Raw genomic sequence first — 19,929 nt, forward strand, 5'->3', positions numbered from 1 at the left:
ACACTTAGGTAAAACGTTTTCTTAAAAATGTTCCAAATGGGGACATCCCTGGTGGTCCAGTGGTTAAGATTTCGCCTTCCAATGCACGGGGTGAGGGTTCCATCCTTGGTCGGAGAGCTAAGATCCCACATGCCTCATGGCCAAAAAACCAAAAGATAAAACAGAAGCAGTATTGTAACAAATTCAATAAAGACTTTAAAAATGGTCCGCATCAAAAAAAAAAAAAAATCTTAAAAAAAAAGTTCCAAATGCATTTACTTGCCGTGCTTCTGTGCTCTGTCTAGGCCAAGAGTAAGGCAGGGATTGGGGCTGCTCCAGGCCTCAGGCTTTGCCCTGGAGGAACCTGGTTGCCTCTCTTTCTGTTATTATTATTGTCAGTATGAAGAGACATTTGTTAAACACCTAATTGTGTGTGTTGCTGCCTTGTAGTTCAAAGACGTCTAAAACCACTGGTTCTCTAGTGCAGAGATTGAGCAGGGCCATTTTCTCATTCTCAACAGAAGGAACAAAGCCATACAGTTGGTCCCTGAGGGACATGATGGGACTGACACGTTACCTCACTATGTTTCTCACTGCCAACACTGTGGAGTTCTAGAAATGCAAAGACCTATGCTTGTGAAAGATTAGCACATCCATGGGATCTTTGGATTCTTGGACTATTGTGACAACGTTGATTTATTTTCGTAGAAATAGATTTCCCTAGATATTTAAGTGTCAGGCTTCTAAAATGCTCTAAACGCCAAAAAAGGAGAAAGACATTTGTTCTTAATTTATAATTGTGTTCTCATAAAGCTTAGAGACAATAACTGTCTTGGATTCAATTGATTCAATGTGCCTTGTGCAATATTTTGCATTTAGTGTCAATAATATTTTATGTTAGCAGTACCACTTAAGAGTCACAATATATATTATTGTCTAGGCTGGTGTTTTTAAATCTTGATTTGCAACTCATTAGTGGATTGTGAAATCAATTTAATGGGCCTTGACAAGCAATTATAAAAATGAAATAGAATACAATAGAAAATATGAGTCAATGCATTACACATACTAAGAATGAATACTGTTCCATGAAACCTTTTGTTTCAGTTGTGTGTACGTAGTGGGTTGCAATGTTAAATGTATTTCTGATTACGATCCCACAGGGCCAAAAACTCATTGAAAGACCATTGCGGTAGGCCATGTGTGCTATTAGGCTATTTCAAAATTTACTTGTCATATCCTTTTTTAGAATATACCCAATTCAAGTTTAAAGTTTTAAAAATATTTATTAGTAAAGACGTTCTTTACTGAGCTTCCAAAAAAGTAGTTGTGTAACAGACTGGGTGCCATTCTAAGAATATATAATATATATAAAGTATATCATATTTTATACATATACATGTAATCTCAAGAAAGAATAATGGTGAATCAATATTTATGGTGAGGTTTTCACTAAAAACCATCTTTTCTGTTTGTGTCATGTTGGTAGTTTGGATGAGATCTAAGTTATTATGTAAAGGCATTTTATAAAAGTAGGATATACACGCTAAATTTCATCTTATCTGAAATGTCCAATATTTGAGCAGAGTTTTCTTTACATCTCTATGTAGCATTCACACAGGTTTTATTTTTGTCTCTTTTTTATGTCTAAAAAAGTATTATGTCCACTCTAATAATACAGTGCAAGGTGCAGGTTCTCATTCTTTCACATGTTCTTTGAGACAAAACATGATAAATATTTCCCTGAGGAGCAAAGCATAAATATAGTGATAAACAGAGAGGGGGGATGAGGGAACCCATCAGTGAGAATATTCATTATGAAGAATCTGAATTCAAGTTTTCTGCAGCCAAATGGTGTTTAATATGTTGATTTAACATATAAAGTTCTCTGTTTCTTCTTTTTTCACAATAGTCCATAGTGCATGCTAATGCCTGTGACTGATTCGCAGAATGTAGTTATTAAGAGAATGCAGGTTAGGAGGCTGTATACTAGAATTGATATCTAATCCATATAATTGTTTTATGATAGGTGAGAACAAATATAGCTTATCATTTATGTTACAGAAATCAATTTAATTTGCAATTTCTTTATGTTTTAATTTTCTAGATTTTCTACTTAATTGAATCATAATGATTTCTCTTCTATGAGAGAACCCACTTGGAGTAAATCTAGCACCAAAACACAGTTACTCAAAGCTGCTTCCTTTCAAATAAATTTTCTCTAAAATGCTCTCAAGTTAACTAACTGCTAAGACTCTAAATTTAGTTCCTTTTGGACCCGCAGAGGCTAAAACAATCCAATGGATTAAACTGTAATTCTTTGAATTTCTGAAATAGTATGAATATATTGTTTCAAAAAGCCATAAGAAAATAAAAAAACAGACTTGCTTGTTTAGGTTCAAGAGGAAAATACTATCTCCCTTTGCTGTTAAATTTGTCCAGAAATTCCTAACAGAGTTTACATTGAAAGATTTTGTAGTTCTGGCTATCTTAAGATAACTGAAGTTAAGTTCACCAGCTTGTTTATGTTTTACAAAATAGTCACAGGCTTGACAAGATCAACCACCAACCAGCAAGCACGTTAACTGTTTGGTCTAAACTTTTGCAGTCCACTCGTAACACCTGGAGATTTTTTTAAATAAAATATTGGAGAAATCCCCACCAGTTTATTTATTTGGTCACATTACTTAACGACACTGTCTTTTTTTGTTTTCCCTGATGGTGGGTTTTGGAGCATTTGTAGGGACTTCGCTTTTGTTGCACAGTGGATAGAGAGGATGACATACACTGTGAAAGAAACTTCACTAGGTAGTCTCACGTACAATAGTACTTAGTTCTCTCTCGGATGGAGAGAGGGAAGTCTGGTTCAATTCCACAAAATGTGAGTCCTAACTTCTGAACAGTGAATGATCAACTAGATGAGTGATGCTCTCAATCCTATTCCGAGTCACTGTACAACATCCACTCAGGTCCAAAACTTGAAAGATTCAGGCTATTAAAAAAAAAAAAAAGGCTACTGGAAAATTAGAAATTGGGTAAAGAAAGGGAATTAAATCTCAATTCTATTATGAAACTCTGCTGATGAATGCTCATTTATAATTCCTTAATCACTGATAAATGCTGGGAAAGCTAGAAAGGGCTTTGTGAATTTTTTAAAAATTGGAGTTATAGACTCTCTAAAATTATTTATGAGGTAAACTAATGACTTGGTCAAATGCAGCAGCCTAGTATGGCTACTTTGAATATAATCAAACAAACTGATTTTTCTTATATGCCATGATGCTGAAAACCATTCATAACTGAATTTTTTATCAGTTGTTTTTAGCATCATCAAAGACAAGCTTAAAGTTCTTTGGGTGAAAATAACTGAAATTATTGTTTTATATTTTTATAAAGTGGAAGTATGAGCTTGTTTATAAGAATAATGGAAATTAATAAAATGCACCCTTAATAAACAGATTCTTATCAACGAGCAAAACAGAGTAAAAACTTAAACACATGTATATGCTATTCTTCTACCCCAACCCTTATTTAAGGTCATTGAAATCCATGTGTATTCTATATGTGTATGTATATGTATATCTGTATACATGTTATAGACAATATCTGTATGTTTTTACATGAATATGAATATAGATAGGTCTATATGTGCATATATATGTGGAATCTATAAAGTGAAATTCAAGTAGAGTGGTGCTTACCACGGGTGGAGAGATCGGGGAAATGGGGAGATATTAGTCAAAAAGTACAAAGTTGCAGCTGTGTAGGATGTATAAGTTCTAGAGGTCCAGTGTACAGCATAGTGGCTATAGTTAATAATACTATATTGTATACTGGAAATTTGCTAAAAGCGTAGATCTTAGGTGCTCTCACTATATAGACACCCCCCCCCACACACACACACGGTAACTATGTGATGGATGGACTGCCCAGTTGGCTGATACTGAATCACATAGATGGAGATGTTAACTAGATTGAATGCAGTCATCATCTCACTACGTATATTACATCAAAACATGTTGTCCACCTTAAATATACATAGTTTTTAATTTTAAAACTATTTTACAGGTTATTATTGGATTTCTTCAGTGACAAGTATACTCATTTATCTGTTTCCCAATTTTTAAAAGTAAATGAGAGGCATGTCAGTCATTGTACTCACTTACTAGATTAAAAATTCTTAATTCTTACAGATTTTAAACCCTTGAAGACTGCAATTTTATATATGCTTTCCTACTAGGTATTTTATAGAGCTTAGTAAAGAGTTCTCTGTATATAAGTGAACAAAAAATTTATAAGGTAAGTCAGCAAAAGTTCTGTGAACGAATCAAGACCTTCCCCTGCTTAGTGCGTGCTCTTGGGCAAGTCACTTGACTTTTGTGTCTCGGTTTCCTCATTGGTGAATGTTAGGTAGTTTCATTGGATTGTAGTACAGATTGTCCTGTGCTATTAGACTTATTACACATAAAGGTACTTTGAAAGAAATAAAATCACTGTCTGCTAATCATTCATGATAAAGATAAAATGTGATTGCTTAATAGCATGTTAAGTTCTTCAGTTGTTTCAATGGAGAATCAAGATTTCTGCATTTCAAACTGGTAACCAACTGAGGTTTATATCCAGGAAAACTTTATTTGAGATAGAGCTTTGTGTTTGCTGCAAATCCCATTCTAGCCTTAGGGTCCCTGATGGAAATCTTGTCAGAAACTGAGAATGACAAAAGCATTCTCTCTCAAAACAAGGCCACACGTGTCCTGGCTTGGAGCCATCACAGGAGCTTAGGAAAAGTCACTGACACGTGCAAGATTTACTGCCTTTGTTTCCCTCATTCTGCTAAAATTGCTGAGGGATTACAGGTTTTTGTCTCTGCCCTGATGGCTTGTTTTGTACCTTCCCTGGGGATGAATATCCACCCCAGGAGGTGAGGACATGGGCTGTCACAGTAATTAGTGGTTTTCAGGCCCCCGTCCTGGGATCGAGTATAAACCTAGAAACACAAGATGCCATGTTTTCCCTATTTGTGTCTATCTGAAAGCCAACAATATCAAGTGATTGTTCTAGAAAAACAGGTGCTGCAAAAATGATGGCAAGTTATATATGCATTATTGTAATCTCAGACTTCACGTGAGTTCTCTATCTTTATTTGGGATGCAATGTTCTCAATGGCTTCCAGAGCACACTCATTGATTATGGGAACATGAATGTACGTTGCATCTAAGTTATTAGAGCAGCAAACAATATACAGACTGAGAATCTATAGGTACTTTTTTCTTTAAGAATGACAATATTAAGATAATAGATGTAGTTTTCAATGCAGTCTAAAGAATTCAGAATATACTACCCAATAAAAAGAAATGATGTGCATAGCAATTTTTAAGAACATCAAGAAAGAACAAATCATTACTGGAAAATTCCTGTTTGAAACCAAAGAGGTCCTTTTTTCACAAGTTTTCTTTTCTTTTTCTTAATGTGGCAAAAAAAAAAAAAAGTCCTATAAACATTGTCACAAAACTTTAGACTAGAATGAATGTGTTTTCAGGAAGGTCGTGGTGCCCTGCAGGGCATATTGTGACACTGGGGGGAAGCTGAAAGGATTGAAAAGGGAGTGAACTACAGAACGAAACACGCTGGGTGATCTGTGCCCTAAAAAATGCTGCCTGGCTCCCAGGAGAGAAGCCCTCATGCGTGTCGTGTTGTTATCTGTTGAAGGAAATGTGTCTAACTTATCCCAAGGGTCAGTGTCGGACTTTTTGTTTTCACTAAAGAATGGGCTTCCTGTATCTGGACAGTACGCCATGTTTTGGACCTCAGGTTCTTCCTCCACCATTTTCTTTCTAAATGACTAAGAGGCTCTGATAACAGATACAGTCCATCCAGGTTGCTCATTTTGAGTGGTAGTCCTAATTGTTACTTCCTTTCCACAATTCAGACAGCTGAAGATTAAAGCAACTTCATTTTCAGTTATCTGCAGGATAAGATCTTATCCAGGATAAGATTTCATTCACAGATCTTATCCAGGATAAGATTTGCGTTCTCCAAAATAGACCCAGAGTGCAACCAGTTCTACTCTTCCTGCCACTGCTCTGGTCCAAGCCACTGTCCTGCCTCGCCTGGCTTATGGCAGTGGGCTCCCAGAAGGCCTCACTCCATGGAGACCCAATGAACAGAGCATGGCTGCTAAAACCAAAGTGGGTGCAGGCCACTCCCTTGCTTAGACTCCTCCAGGGGTTTTCAAGATGATGTGTCCTTCTTGGAAACAGACTCATTCTATCCATGGCAGAGTCCATGTGGTGCTGTGTAAAGCGGCTCACAGACTTTCTCTCCAAGCCTCTTTGATATTCCTTGACTATGCCAGCAGCTCCCCGCTCCGCTGGGAATTTGGACACTCTTCCCCATATAGTGTTTTGCTCCCTCACCTAACCTAACACCCAGGCCTTCCCTGTTTACCTGAATAAAAATTGCATCCCTCCCAATTTTTTTCTATCCCCGTTCTGTTTTTTTTTTTAAAAGTTTCATTAATAGACTTTATTTTTTAGAGCAGTTTTAGATTCAAAGCAAAATTGCACAGAAAGTACAGACAGTTCCTGTATACCCCCTGCCACAAGCAAGGCCTCCCCGACTGTGAACATCCTGCACCAGGTGGTACATTTGTTACAACTGATGAACCTACATGGACATATCATCATCACCCAAAGTCCACAGATTACATTAGGGTTCCCTCTTGCTGGTGTACGTTCTGTGGGTTTAGAAAGATGTATAATGACATGAATCCACCCTTGCAGTATCATTCAGAGTACTTTCACTGCCCTACAGAGCCTCTGTGCTCCACCTAATTCATCCCTCTTTCCACCATTAACACCTGGCAACCACTGATCTTTTTACTGTCTCCATAGTTTTGTCTTTTCCAGAATGTCATCTAGTGGATTCATATAGTATGAAGCTTCTTCATACTGGCTTCTTTCACTTAGTAATAGCATTTAAGGTTCTTCTATGTCTTTCCATGGCTTGATAGCTCATTTCTTTTTAGCACTGAATAATATTCCATTGTCTGGATGGGCCGCAGAATACTTACAATTTACCTACTAAAGGACATCTTGATTGCTTCCAGCCTTCTGTTTTTGTTTTTTTCCTGCGTAGTGCTCATCACCATCTAACATAATCTTTATTTGACTTATTTATTTTTTTATCTGTAGCTCCCACCCGAACTACCGTATAACCTTTATGAGGGTGCGGGTTTCGGTTTTGTTCTCTGCTGTATCCCAGCACCTAGAACAGTGCTAGTGTGTAGAAGATGCTCAAGAAATATATGTTGAATGAAAGAATAGTAAGCTATTTTCCAAAAGGTACAAAAGTTAGCAAATTTATCTCCAATCATACGGTACCGTGTAATAAATAAAGTTCATTTCTAGCTATGTAGAGGTCATAGCTAATGTCTATCCATGACGTAGCCCAGATAAGGGAACATAGTTCAGATTTTTCAGATATTTGCTTCTTACCGAAATGTGAGCTCCATGAAAGCAGAGACCTATTCTTCCTTCATCACAGCTACATTCTGGGCACCCAAGAACAATGCCTGGCATATGGTAGGTGCTCCAAGGATATTTATTGGATGAATAATCAGTTCATCTCAATTTTTTGGTTTTCTTATTTAATCATTTGTCTTATCTGTCAGGTGCTTTTCATGGATCAGAGAGTTGCTTAATAACAATTTTCTTTGAAGTAATAACTTAAATACAACCACAGTTTATCATGCTGTTTGATCCAAGCTCAACTATAATTTACTGCCATAAACTGAAAAAAATAATATTATTATTTCATCTTCTGCATGGGAGTCACTAGTATGTTGGTTAAAGCACTGTCAGGAGAAAAAATATTTATGTGCAAATGTTTTATGAGTATCATGTGCTAAAGGGTGAAGGCAGATGAGCAGATTCTTCAATGGCTATGGAAGTCAAATGGACAAGGACTATTTAGTTCATAAAATCAAAGATAAAACTAAGTAAAATAGTCCTGTCTTAGAAGTGGCAGATGTGGTAAAGACATAAGAAAGGATGATAGAGAATTTTTTAGTAGATGTATCCTTTTGCCCTGGACTAAAAAAAAAAGTTAAGAGAGCCTCGATCTTGTTGAGGAAGTATGGAAGGATCTATTTCATGAAGGAAAAAATATAACATCTTTAAGGACGAATATAATATCTGGTGAGTGAGGAAGTTCTTATAAACTTACCCATCATTGTTAACATCTGATACTGCAATTGTATATCCAAAGTAAGATGCCATCTGCAAAGGAAAACCATAAGATGATATATTTTGTGCTCAAAAAGTCATTTTTATAGTCATCTCTCAATTTTCCCTGAAAGATTAGCCACATTGCAGCACATTTTTGCATTTAAATTCACAGACCCTTGGACATGGACAGAGTCTTTGAGTCATTTAGTTTAACCCCTGACCTAATGCATAATGTCCCTCACAACACCCATGACATCTGCTCAGACATCCTCTGGAGATGTTCAACAATAAGCCCATTCAATTTGTAGATACAACTATTAGAATACTTTTTGCTAAAATTGGTCCTCCTGTAACATCTGGTCCTTAATGCTCCTACCTAGTTCTGCAATCTTGAATGTCACAGAATAAATCTAATTTCATTTCCATATGAAATCTCCTATGGAAATGTTTTCAGCTGGCTTCCCATCTTTCTTAGGGATACAACATGGGATACCAAAGAAAAGATGATACCCCATGAACACACTGACAGGAGAAGATAAGTAGGATGGACACCCTCTGCTTTGGACTCTTTATATCACTGAAGCATAAAATTTAATTTGAGGGTAAACCACGTCTCTGTATCAATTCATATTGAGTTTATCGTCTGCTGAGGTTTCTAAGTCTTTTTTGAGTGTAACCAGTGTGCCTAATCTCTCTACATTCTAGCTCTTATATTTTTGTTTTCAACCTATGTTTTCAAGGTTTATAATGTCTTCAGATTTGGCGAATAGTTTTAGCTTGCCAAGATTTTTCAGTTCCGTATTCTGCCATCCAGTGCTTTAGCTCAGCGGTCCCCAACATTTTTGGCACCAGGGACTGGTCTCGTGGAAGACAGTTTTTCCACCGACCAGGTTGTGGGGGGGGGAATTGTTTTGGGATGATTCAAGCACATTACATTTATTGTGCACTTTATTTCTATTATTATTACATTGCAATATATAATATATTGCAATGTAATAATATACAACTCACCATAATGCAGAATCAGTGGGAGCCCTGAGCTTGTTTTCACTTGCCACTCACTGATAGGGTTTTGATATGAGTCTGCAAGCAATTGATTTACTGTGGTCTCGGTGCAGTCAAACCTCGCTGCTACTGATGATCTGTATCTGCAGCCCCTCCCCAGAGCTAGCATCACCGCCTCAGCTCCCCCTCAGATCATCAGGCATTAGATTCTCATAAGGAGTGCGCAACCTAGATCCCTCACATGCGCGGTTCACAGTGGGGTTCACACTCCTATGAGCATCTAATGCCACTGCTGATCTGACAGGAGGTGGAGCTCAGGCGGTACTGAGAGCAATGGGGAGCGGCTGCAAATACAGATGAAGCTTCGCTTGCTCACCCGCTGCTACCTGCTCTGCAGCCTGGTTCCTAACAGGCCACAGACCAGTACCAGTCCGTGGCCCAGGGGTTGGGGACCCCTGATTTAGCCGATTTAGCTTCCTATCACCTACAAATTTAATCAGCCTACAGTCCCCTGGAAAGTGTGCTCCACAGAAGGCAGAGAGTTCCATCTGTGTTGTTCATTCTTCTCTCTGCCCTGTCTGACCAGTGTTTAGCTCAGAGTAGGTGCCAGGTGCTAGATACTCTTTGCAGAGGAAAAAAATAGATGAGTTACCAAGTGTAACACAATTATTTAATTCTCCCACCTTTTTTGTCTATTCTAAACATATACAGTTGCCGTAGATGGATTGTTTATGCCTCCCCTCCTCCAAATTCAAATATTGAAACCTAACTCCTTATATAATGGTATTAGGAAGTGGGGCCTTCAGGAGGTGATTAGGTCACGAAGGGTTGAGCCTGCATGAATGGGATTAGTGCCCTTAGAGAAGAGACCCCAGAGGGCTCTCTAGCCCTCCTTCCACCAGGTGAGGACACAGCAAGAAGACGGCTGTGAACAGGAGGCAGGCTCTCAGCAGATTCCAAATCTGCCTACCCCTTGATCTTAGATTCCAGAGCTGTGAGAAATAAATGTTTGTTGCTTTAGCCACCCAGTCTGTGGTATTTTTATTATAGTAGTCCATGGGCTAAGACATGGCTGCCAGTGCAGAGTACTCTTTGCAGAGGAGATGCATGCCTCATTTAGCTGCGTCATGCAATAACTCAGTTCTCCCACCTCGTTTCTCTATTCCAAACACATACGGTGAAATTCTTATTCCTGGGTGGCATTGTGTGGTCTTCACTCGGAGGAATTTCATCACTTATGTATTAAGTTCTGAGGTTCAAGATTGCAGAACTAGGTGGTATTGAAGATGAGAAGTTACAGAAAGGCCAAATTTAACAATGTTTAAAGAGCTTTTAATGATAAAAATGTGAAATGAAAAGACAAAGGAGAAGTCTTGCCAGATTTCCATTAAACCATTAATTGTCACCACTTGGGAATCATGGTTCAAAATTTATAAATCCACCCAACTTCACTATCATCACAGCCTTATACCTCTATATTTACCACAAGAGTACCATGAGGGACGTTGTTAAATGCTTTGTTGAAAATTGCACAGTAACAGATAGACTAAAGCCCCAGTTTGGGGGAGGAAATGTCAAAAATGCTCTGTGTTCTTCAAAAAACTCTATTTGCTTGACAAATATATGATTCCAAATTTCTGTGTGTAGCTAAGAGTTGAGCATTTCAGGATCTTAAACCTGGATCCTCCTGGGATCCCGTGGGCCAAGATGTAACTTGGCTGGAGTCAGGTGTGAGGCTTGCTAGAAGCTCCTTACCCTGGGTTGGTGGTTAGTAAAGGAAACTGGTTGACCAGAGAAATGAATTCAACTCACAATTGGCTCCCTTAGACGGGAGTATCACATTCATCCTTTAAAGAAATGTGACAGATTTCAACAGGTCAAAAACCCAGGAAACCCAGGGTAGTGAATGAAGTGTGACCTCAGGCCGTGTTACGTCAGGAGGATGACAGCAGCCTGTTTGCAGGCAACTGACCCATTGATAATAAGACCCCAGCCAGTGACAGTGGGTACGGGGCCATACCTACCCCCTGGGGGGAAGGGACCAGAACCAGAGAGCTTATCTTCCATATAATGTTGGGATTGGGGAGGGTTCCAGTCACTGTGAGGACAGGAAGGCAGAGCCCAGACCCACTGACTGACCAACATGTGAAACCTACAAGAAGCCTGTGTCTTCTCGGGGGGAAGGCGGGTACTCAGAACTCATCACCGCGCACACTACATAAGGACCGCAACATAACAGGATTGCTCTCGGATTTCAGCAGTTAGTGGCTTTTGGGCTTTTAGGGAGCATATTCTGCCTGTACATCCCTTATCATTTTCTGAAATCATCGTGGGCATTTACTTGTTTCTTAATTGTCACCCCCCATCAGCCTCCCCCGGACTGTTGCATGAGAGCTGGGATCTTGTCTGTCTGCTACTTGGTTACACTCCCAGTGCTCAGAAGAGTTTCCAGCACATAGTAGGTGCTCGGTAAATATTTATTTTATGAATGAATAAATAACATATTACAATATACTGTTAGTGCAGAGTGACATTCATTATTTGATTCTAAAATGTCTTCACCTGTTCACCAGTGAAATTCTGAATAAAGGTCATATCTGTAGAGTTAATGATTGAAACCTGAAATCATAGAAATTAGATAGGTTACATCATTTGGCATAGAATTGGAGCACTTTTTAAAAAGTTTAACTTAAATCACTTTAAAATTTTTGTGAGGAGTCATAAATGGTTAGCTCTGTATGTAAAAAATAATAAGCCCAAAGGAACGATCTTTAAAAAATCCAACTGAACTTTTTGCTTATGGTGAAATCTGGGATCCTTTCAGACAAAATGCATGCTTACTAATCTGATGTAGAGAAATCTGAATTCAGGAACACTGAGAGCACCTAATCTGATAGTCAGTTAATTGATCTAATCAAAAATTTAATCTAAGTTTCACTTCTGTGCATTTGCTGTTATGAGAAATTGATGACTATGGTTCTCTGCAAAAAAATGAAATTTTAAAGTATTATCCATGTAGCAAAAATATTCCTTTTAAATTCTATCCAGACAGGGCTTCCCTGGTGGCGCAGTGGTTGAGAGTCCGCCTGCCGATGCAGGGGACGCGGGTTCGTGCCCCGGTCCGGGAAGATCCCACATGCCGCGGAGCGGCTGGGCCCGTGAGCCATGGCTGCTGGGCCTGCGCGTCCGGAGCCTGTGCTCCCCGGTGGGAGAGGCCACAACAGTGAGAGGCCCGCGTACCAAAAAAAAAAAAAAAAATTCTATCCAGACAACCTAAAATCTATAGATATTATAAGTTTACCAGACTTAAACATTATTTAAAATATGTTTTTCCTTTCATAAGGTCGATTTATTTTCCTTTCCTATTTTTATGGTAACTAGTTGTAATGGGTTTGAATAGTATCCCTCCAAAACTCATGTCTATCCCGAACTTCAGAAGGTGACCTTATTTGGAAATAGGGTCTCTGTAGATGAAATAAGTAAAGTTAAGGATCTTGAAATGAAATCATCCTGGATTTAGGGTGGGCCCTATGTCCAATGACTGGTGTCCTTATAAGAGGAGGAGAGGACACACATAGACACAGATGGAAGAAGGCCATATGGAGACCGGGGCAGAGATTCAGGTGAAGCTCCCACATGCCGAGGAAAGGCAGGGCAACCTGAAGTTGGCAGAGGCGGGAAGAATCCACCCCTACATGCATGGGAGGGATGTGACCGTGCCGATCACACCTTGATTTCAGCCTTCTGGCCTCTTGAACTGTGACAGAATAAGCCACCCAGTTTGGGGTCATTTGTTGTGACAGCCCTTGCAAACTAATACACTAGTGAAATAACAATTGACCTTATTATGTCCACCGTATGGGACATATTAAAATGCTGATCACATCAACAATGGGATCCTCTGCAACTATTCCCAGATTATGCACACGCATAGGGCTAGGCTAGCTTCATGGGCACGTGACCCGTGCAGTCAGTCACAAAGGGTCCCACATGCAGATGAGCCCTCCCCACCCTTTGGATAGCCCAGCTGTCACTGTCCTGAAATTCTTAACAATTTTGAACAAGGGGCTAGGCATTTTCACTTTACACTGGGTCCCGCAGACTATGGAGTTGATCCTGCACCCAGATCAGAAAAGAATCTAACCTCCCTTTTCGTAAGCAAACAAGCATGGATCAGTAGTGCTCACTATTAAAGGGCATTTAAAAAGATTTGAAAACTGTATGCAGCAAAATGTTTCTTTGCGTATGTAGAGAATGTAGCGTGGAACGCCTTCTTAGTACTCACGCATCCAAAATTCTGTGCTCCTCTGGGAACCCCAGCAACCAATTCTGTGATGGAAATAGTCATTTACAAAGTGAGTGGCATAGTACACTGTAAAGCTATACAACAAATCAGCTAAAGAGGGTGCCTCTTAAATGAGTAACTATCATGGATCCTGTAGAGAGATGGAGGTTTGAAGCCACAGTTTCGCACTGGCTTTTGCTTCTGCTACAGATGAAAGAAAACAGAAGACCCAAAGTCGTACTTTGAGATTTACCTGTCTCCATCACATTCTCCATGTGTTTCTGCCTCCAGAACATAAGCCTGGCTTCTCAGATCTGTGTGTGATTTGTCAGTTAAACCTCGTACTCTGATTTCTCCAGGTTTCACTGTCTTTCGTCCTAGTCTTTTGTACTAGTGTACAAAGTAACAGCTCCTGTCCCACTAATGTGTTCAAACAATTTCAGTTACCTAAAGAAAAGCCACATACCATAAATGACTGAGTCTTGCCCCCTGGAACAGAATTATAGGACAACCTGGAAGCCAAGGGTATGCGAGGAAGGGAAGCTTCAATAATAGAGGTAGAAAAAGCAACTCTGGTGAAAAGCGGGGAGCATATTCCAATGCACAGTGATATGGCTCTAGATTCAGGAAATAGTGGTTTCAGTCCTTGGGTCTGCCATAAACCCGGGATCAATCACTGAAACTGATTTTTTCCAGTCACCTACGATAGATGGGAGTTGGAACTGCCTGATTATCAAAGTTCTTTCCAGCTCTCATTTCTAGAAATCTAAACTATCCTTTGCTTCATTGGGGTCAACATTTTAGTTTAATTTAAAGAAAGGGGGCCTGGAAAAGAGTCCCCTTCCATTCAAATTTCCCTTCGCCCAAACCTGGTCCTAAAGGTATAGCACAAATTCTAGCATTAATTCTATCTGATGTAATAAACTCTAGCAGAGTTGGACGCTCATGCTGTTGGAGCGTTAATCATCAGAGAAGATCCATTTGGGCCTAGATGTTGGACTTTTCAGTAGTAAATTTACTCTAATTCAATCAACATATAAATGTTCATTGCGAACATAGGATACAGCACGGAGCAATGACACAATTCCCTGCTCTCATGGAGCTTATACTTGAGCTAGAAGGGGCAGTCAATTTGAAAAATAGAGTCAAATGTCATGTTAGAAGGGGATGAGTATAGAGCAGAAAAACTAAGCAGTAAAATGGTACTGGGAGTGCTGGAATTGGGAGGCGGAAGGAATTATGATTTATTGGTGTGGTCAGGGAAGGTCTTGGCAAGAAGATGACATGTTACCAAAGCCTGAAGAAAGTGAAGGAGTAAATATTATGGAGATCTAGGAGAAGTATGTTCTAGTCAGAAGGAATAGCATGTGCAAAGGTCCTGAGGTAGAAGTGTGTCTGGAGTATTCAGAGAACAGCAGGGAGGGCAGGGTGGCTGGAGTGGTTGGAAGGAGTCAGGGGTAAAGGACTGGGAGCTGAGGTCAGAGTAAATAGGGGCCTCATGAAGAGAGTCTTTTAGGTCATTGTGAAGACTTGGATTTTAGACAGAATGAGTTGGGCAATCACTGGGAGCCAAGAAGTTACACCACGTGACTTCTCTTCCTCAAGGACCACGTTGGCTGCTGGATCTAGGGAAGACCACAGGAGGGCCAAGATGAAAGCAAAGAGGATCAGTTAGGAGGCTATTGCCACAGTGCTGATGGGCACTTGGATCAGAGCGGAGGCTGTGGAGGAGGTGAAAAGTAGGCAGATCCTGGCTGTCTTTTGAGTTTAGTTAGCAGCATTTGCTCATGGATTAGATATGGATGGGGTGTGAGAGAAAGAGCACAGTCCAAGGCTGTTGCAAGGTTTTTTGCTTGAGCAGCTCGGAGGATGGCATTGCCATTTACTGAGATGGAGCTGATGGAGGGTAGAGCATGTTTAAGTGGAAAGATCAGGAGTTCAGGTATAAGCTTATTAAGTTTGGAAGCACCATTCAAATAGAGATGTTGAGTGTTGAGTAGATTGTAGACCTTACACCGCATTCCAGCTTCCTGGACACAGGTATGGACGTTTACTAGGGGCACCTAAAAACAGACCACAGTCAGGTAGAACAGAGCTGACTGATTTCGGGATCAGGCTTGCCAAACAGGAAAGACTAAGGGGATTATACCAAGTGAGGTACCTGGCAACCACGGCTTCTCATTTCCCACAAACATTAAGAATTTGGTTTAAAAAAAAAAAAATCAGCCATCACACTAGTAACTTTGGGGCCTGCAGCCTCATAATGGCTATAACACAAAGGAGTTATTAAATGTAGGGCTGATTAAAAGTTTCAGAATTGTTTAAAAATCACAGTCCTAAAAGAGCTTTTTAGGTCACTGCACTTTTCCCCGTGTTTTATATTGGGCTGGCCAAAAGGTTCGTTCAAGTTTTCTGTAACATCGCATGGAAAAACGTGAACGAATGTTTTGGCCAATCCAACAGAGGGCTTCATTTCAACAATGTTTCTCACCTTGCTGAGAGTCCCCAGTAAATTCCCCAGCAGCAACTGAATATCCTGTTTTAAAGCAAGAAACAAGCGAATCACACGTTTGAAGCCTTTACAAATGATCTGTATCTAGAAATATGAAGGCGCTACCATAGTAGTACCTTGTGCAGAAATGCCAACAAATCCTATCACATAGAAGTTTAGGGTTCTACAAAGAGAAAAATTAATCAAACCAGGATTTATACTAAATCTTGGAAGCATACTAGATCTGCTTCTTCTGAGCCTGGCAACACCTTCGGATTCTGAGGTCCCTTTTAGAAGTAGGAATGCTTCATTGCCCACCTCGACGTGTGAATGGTGACTTCTGCATTTAGGGGTTGCTGACTCATCATAATCAGACATACTTACTCGGAGAGGTATCTCTCGTGCTCAGGTTCTGCAAGTTCTGATCACCTACAGGGCCTACTTCCTAATACCTTTAATGATGATTTCCCACAAACTTCACTTGGCTCTAAAGTGAGACGAGGTGATAAAAGATAACTACAGTTTTTAAAAGTTCATCAAGGAATCAAAATGCCGATACGATACCAAAGGTGGCAAACGATAGTGATGAAATGGCATTGTGTGGTTTGCACGTAATAAATTTTGAGAACATTCTAGCAACTGGAAAGTCTCTTGCTCTTTTTAGAAACTGGAAACGGTCATCATCATGTTGCCCAGGTAGTACTGGGCATCCTCACTAATACATAGTATCTACGACTGGTAAAATATTTTATTTGCAAGAGATTGTCACGGAGCCTATAAAACAGCTATGAAACTATGGAGACTACATATAATGGCTGAATCAAAAGAAAAGAAAGTTAAGAGTCCACTCGAAGCTAGTAAGAGAAGAAAATTTGCAAAAGGTGCCAAATATTATAAGTGAGGAATAAAATTTGCTTCCACATTTAACATGCTTGTCTTTTGAGAAACCGCAAATGTCGTGAGCAATGCATCTCACCAAGGTAACTGTCATCGTGGGAAGCAGGAGCCGCTTCTGTCTGCTTTTCTCCAGCCAATTTTCTCAGGATATCCTTGAATGAGTAGTTTGCAATGATATCTGCAATACTGGCAGTGATCACCTGACCTGTGTTCAAACAAATGAATAGATTAGCTGAATGAACATGAGAGGCGGGCCCTCTCGGCCACAGACACAGGGTGTCTGAACAACACACACGCCCTTGAAAATGGTCATGAGGTTGCCTGCATTTTCGACAGTGAATTTTCCTGCCTGGCTCTAGAACTGCAGGCTAAGTTTGCTGACAGCTGGTTAGAGCTTTCCATTCTGATAGAAGAACCAAAGATGAACTATGTAATTGTTTTCATACAACGTTTATTTTTTTCTGTTGTTTAAATTAAGGTGTAGTTGGTTTATAATATTATGTTAGTTTCAGGCACACAGCATAGTGATTCAGTATTTTTATAGATTATACTCCATAACAGAATAGCCATGAATCCAAAAGATGGCCAGCAATGTTCCACTACAACTTTTATGCATTCCTATATTTATTATGGAAATCTAAGGAAAAAGTGTGATCTCATGCTCTTTGGGAGAAAACTGGAGGAATGCTTTCAAGAGACTAAAATTTAATATTAATTTTAAAGCCAAGCTATTCCTTGTGAATTCACACATTCCCACAGTCTTTCTGTCTGAAGTTCCAAAAGAATAAAACTGTTAAATCAGGCCGTAAATATCTCCGAGTGACCTTGCCTGAAATGACTGTTCTTATATTAAGACAATCGTATTTACACATGAGTTTCTGAACAACATCTGTAGAATTTGCCAGTTTTCTCTGGGTTAAAGCTAAATATCCCCTTCCCTGCTCCCACAGACACACTGCCTTTGCTTATTTCCTTTAGTTCTTCTATAAATATTACAATCTTAAGACTGACTGAGTAAAATTTTAAATTATCTCAGACAAATGCGCTCTATCCCCTTGACGTGGCTAATTGTCAGCATATCATCTATATCAGACATTTTTTTTTCAACGTAAGGAAAGAATTATGTGATATTAATCAAGTGCATTAGAACAAAATCTTTTTAAACACATCACTTTTATTTTATACCCATCCTCTGCATAAAATATATTGTTTTCCAGTTTGCAATATAATGTTTAAAGACTGAAAGGTTAATTATTTGATGTTCATAGTTGTATATGTATGAATTAAGCTTAACAGTAATTTCATGTAAAATTTTATCATAAATCCATCTCGCCTGTATCTTTCCCATTGGCCTTTTAAACATGATCAGGTCTCCTCCATTAAAAAAAAAAAAAAAAACCAAAAAACTTCACTCAACTATTCATCTCTCTCATGTTCTTTTCTATCCTTATTCTAAACTTTACAGCCAAAATTAAGTCTGTATTCTCTGTAATCTCTCTTTAGGCATCCCATTCACATCCATGGCTTTGGTTATCACCACTATGCTAGTTTTTATTTTAGCCTAGATATCCTCTCTGAGTTTAAGCCCATACATCTAAATCCTTATGTGAAAAGTCTTGGACATCTCAAACATGTTCATACTCAACATAACCAAAAGTAAACTCATCATCTTCCTTCCCCATCCACTCCAAACCCGTTCTCTTCCGGCTTTCTCCATTTCAGGGACTGGGACCCACCTAAAACCATTCAGTTACAAAAGTCAGAAACATATCCTTGGCATCCTCCCTATTCACCCACATACATCCAAACCATCATCAGATGTTTATTCTGCCTCTGAAGTATCTGTCAAATTCCACCCCTTTCTCAGTCTGTACTGTGACCACTCTAAGGAGCAAACATCTTCATCTGAACCTTACAGCTGGTTTACCTTATAGACTTAAAACTAGCTTATAACCTTAGAACTCGTTTGCTGATACTGCACTTTGGCCAACTCCCGATCCATTTTCCACACTGAAGCCAGCGTGACCTTTGTGTAACACACACCCGACCATAGCATCCCATGCTTCAAATTCTCCAGTGGTTTCCCATTATTCTCAGAACAAACAACACATTCTTATTCTACCTCAGGCAATCCATTTAAACTCCAACCATCCACCGGGGATTTCTCATTGTTTTGGAGATAAAGACAAAACTGCTTACCTGGGGCTGCAAGCCCTGCAGGGAGGGTGGGACCCCTCCATCCCACTCAGCAGCTCTTAACTCTAGTCCCCTGATTTCCCTCCATTCTCAGCTCGCCGGGCTCCTTTATGCCCTAGAACATTTTCACACAACCCTTCCTCTCTGCGCCTGGTTACCTCCTACTCGGGGTTCAGGGCTCAGTTCAGGGTTGCTGCTTCCAAATTCGTTGACCTTAAGGTTGATGCCAGCTTATGTAACACCTTTTTTAAGAATTAGAGGAAGTCATCCCCCCTGGGCAGATGCCATCATGCACCCGGGTTCAGGGCTCCCTAAGCAGAGCCCAGGTTGTAATTTCATCTGGTCAGCCAGTGTTCAAAAGACAAAACATACCTGCATGGGGCCACCCTGGAGAAGCCTCCTATGCTCTCATGGCCCCGTCTTGACATACCTTCCTAGTGAGTATCATGCCTCGAGTTTCTTAAGTACTCGTGTGAGTATTCGATTAATGCCTGCATCTTTCCCCAGATACTAACCTCTGCGGGTTACTCATTATTGTACCCTCAGCATCTAGCACAAAGCCGGGCATGGTCTCAATAAGCATTTGATGAATGAAGGAATTAAGTTGCAACAGTATTTTAAAATATCATTTATATCACAAAGTACAAACTGAAATGATGCTTCCTTCATTGGAGAAACTACCAATATGGAGATAAAATTAACATAATAAAAAGTCAACACTTGATGTTACTTCTGTTTCATCTCCCTGTTGGAAACAACCCGTGGGCATTTCTTCTCTGCTAACAGGACCTACCTTGCCAATAAAAACTGCCGGGGCCTCCAACTATCAGGTCTCCGTTCTACAAAAC

General features: G+C 39.7%; 1 protein-coding gene across 1 annotated transcript in view; it reads right to left on the bottom strand.

The window, feature by feature from the left end:
- Positions 1 to 19,929, bottom strand: part of ITGA8 (integrin subunit alpha 8) — a 181,171-nt gene that overhangs the window by 124,716 nt on the left and 36,526 nt on the right. The window contains exons 6-11 of the mRNA XM_060162498.1: positions 19,875 to 19,920; positions 16,965 to 17,090; positions 15,989 to 16,033; positions 13,498 to 13,541; positions 11,775 to 11,831; positions 8,206 to 8,258 (exon numbers count right to left, since the gene is read on the bottom strand). Coding sequence (XP_060018481.1) covers positions 8,206 to 8,258; positions 11,775 to 11,831; positions 13,498 to 13,541; positions 15,989 to 16,033; positions 16,965 to 17,090; positions 19,875 to 19,920 — 371 coding nt within the window. The remainder of the gene's footprint in view (positions 1 to 8,205; positions 8,259 to 11,774; positions 11,832 to 13,497; positions 13,542 to 15,988; positions 16,034 to 16,964; positions 17,091 to 19,874; positions 19,921 to 19,929) is intronic.

This window comes from Lagenorhynchus albirostris, chromosome 1 (assembly GCF_949774975.1).
Source record: "Lagenorhynchus albirostris chromosome 1, mLagAlb1.1, whole genome shotgun sequence".
Taxonomy (NCBI): Eukaryota; Metazoa; Chordata; class Mammalia; order Artiodactyla; family Delphinidae; genus Lagenorhynchus; species Lagenorhynchus albirostris.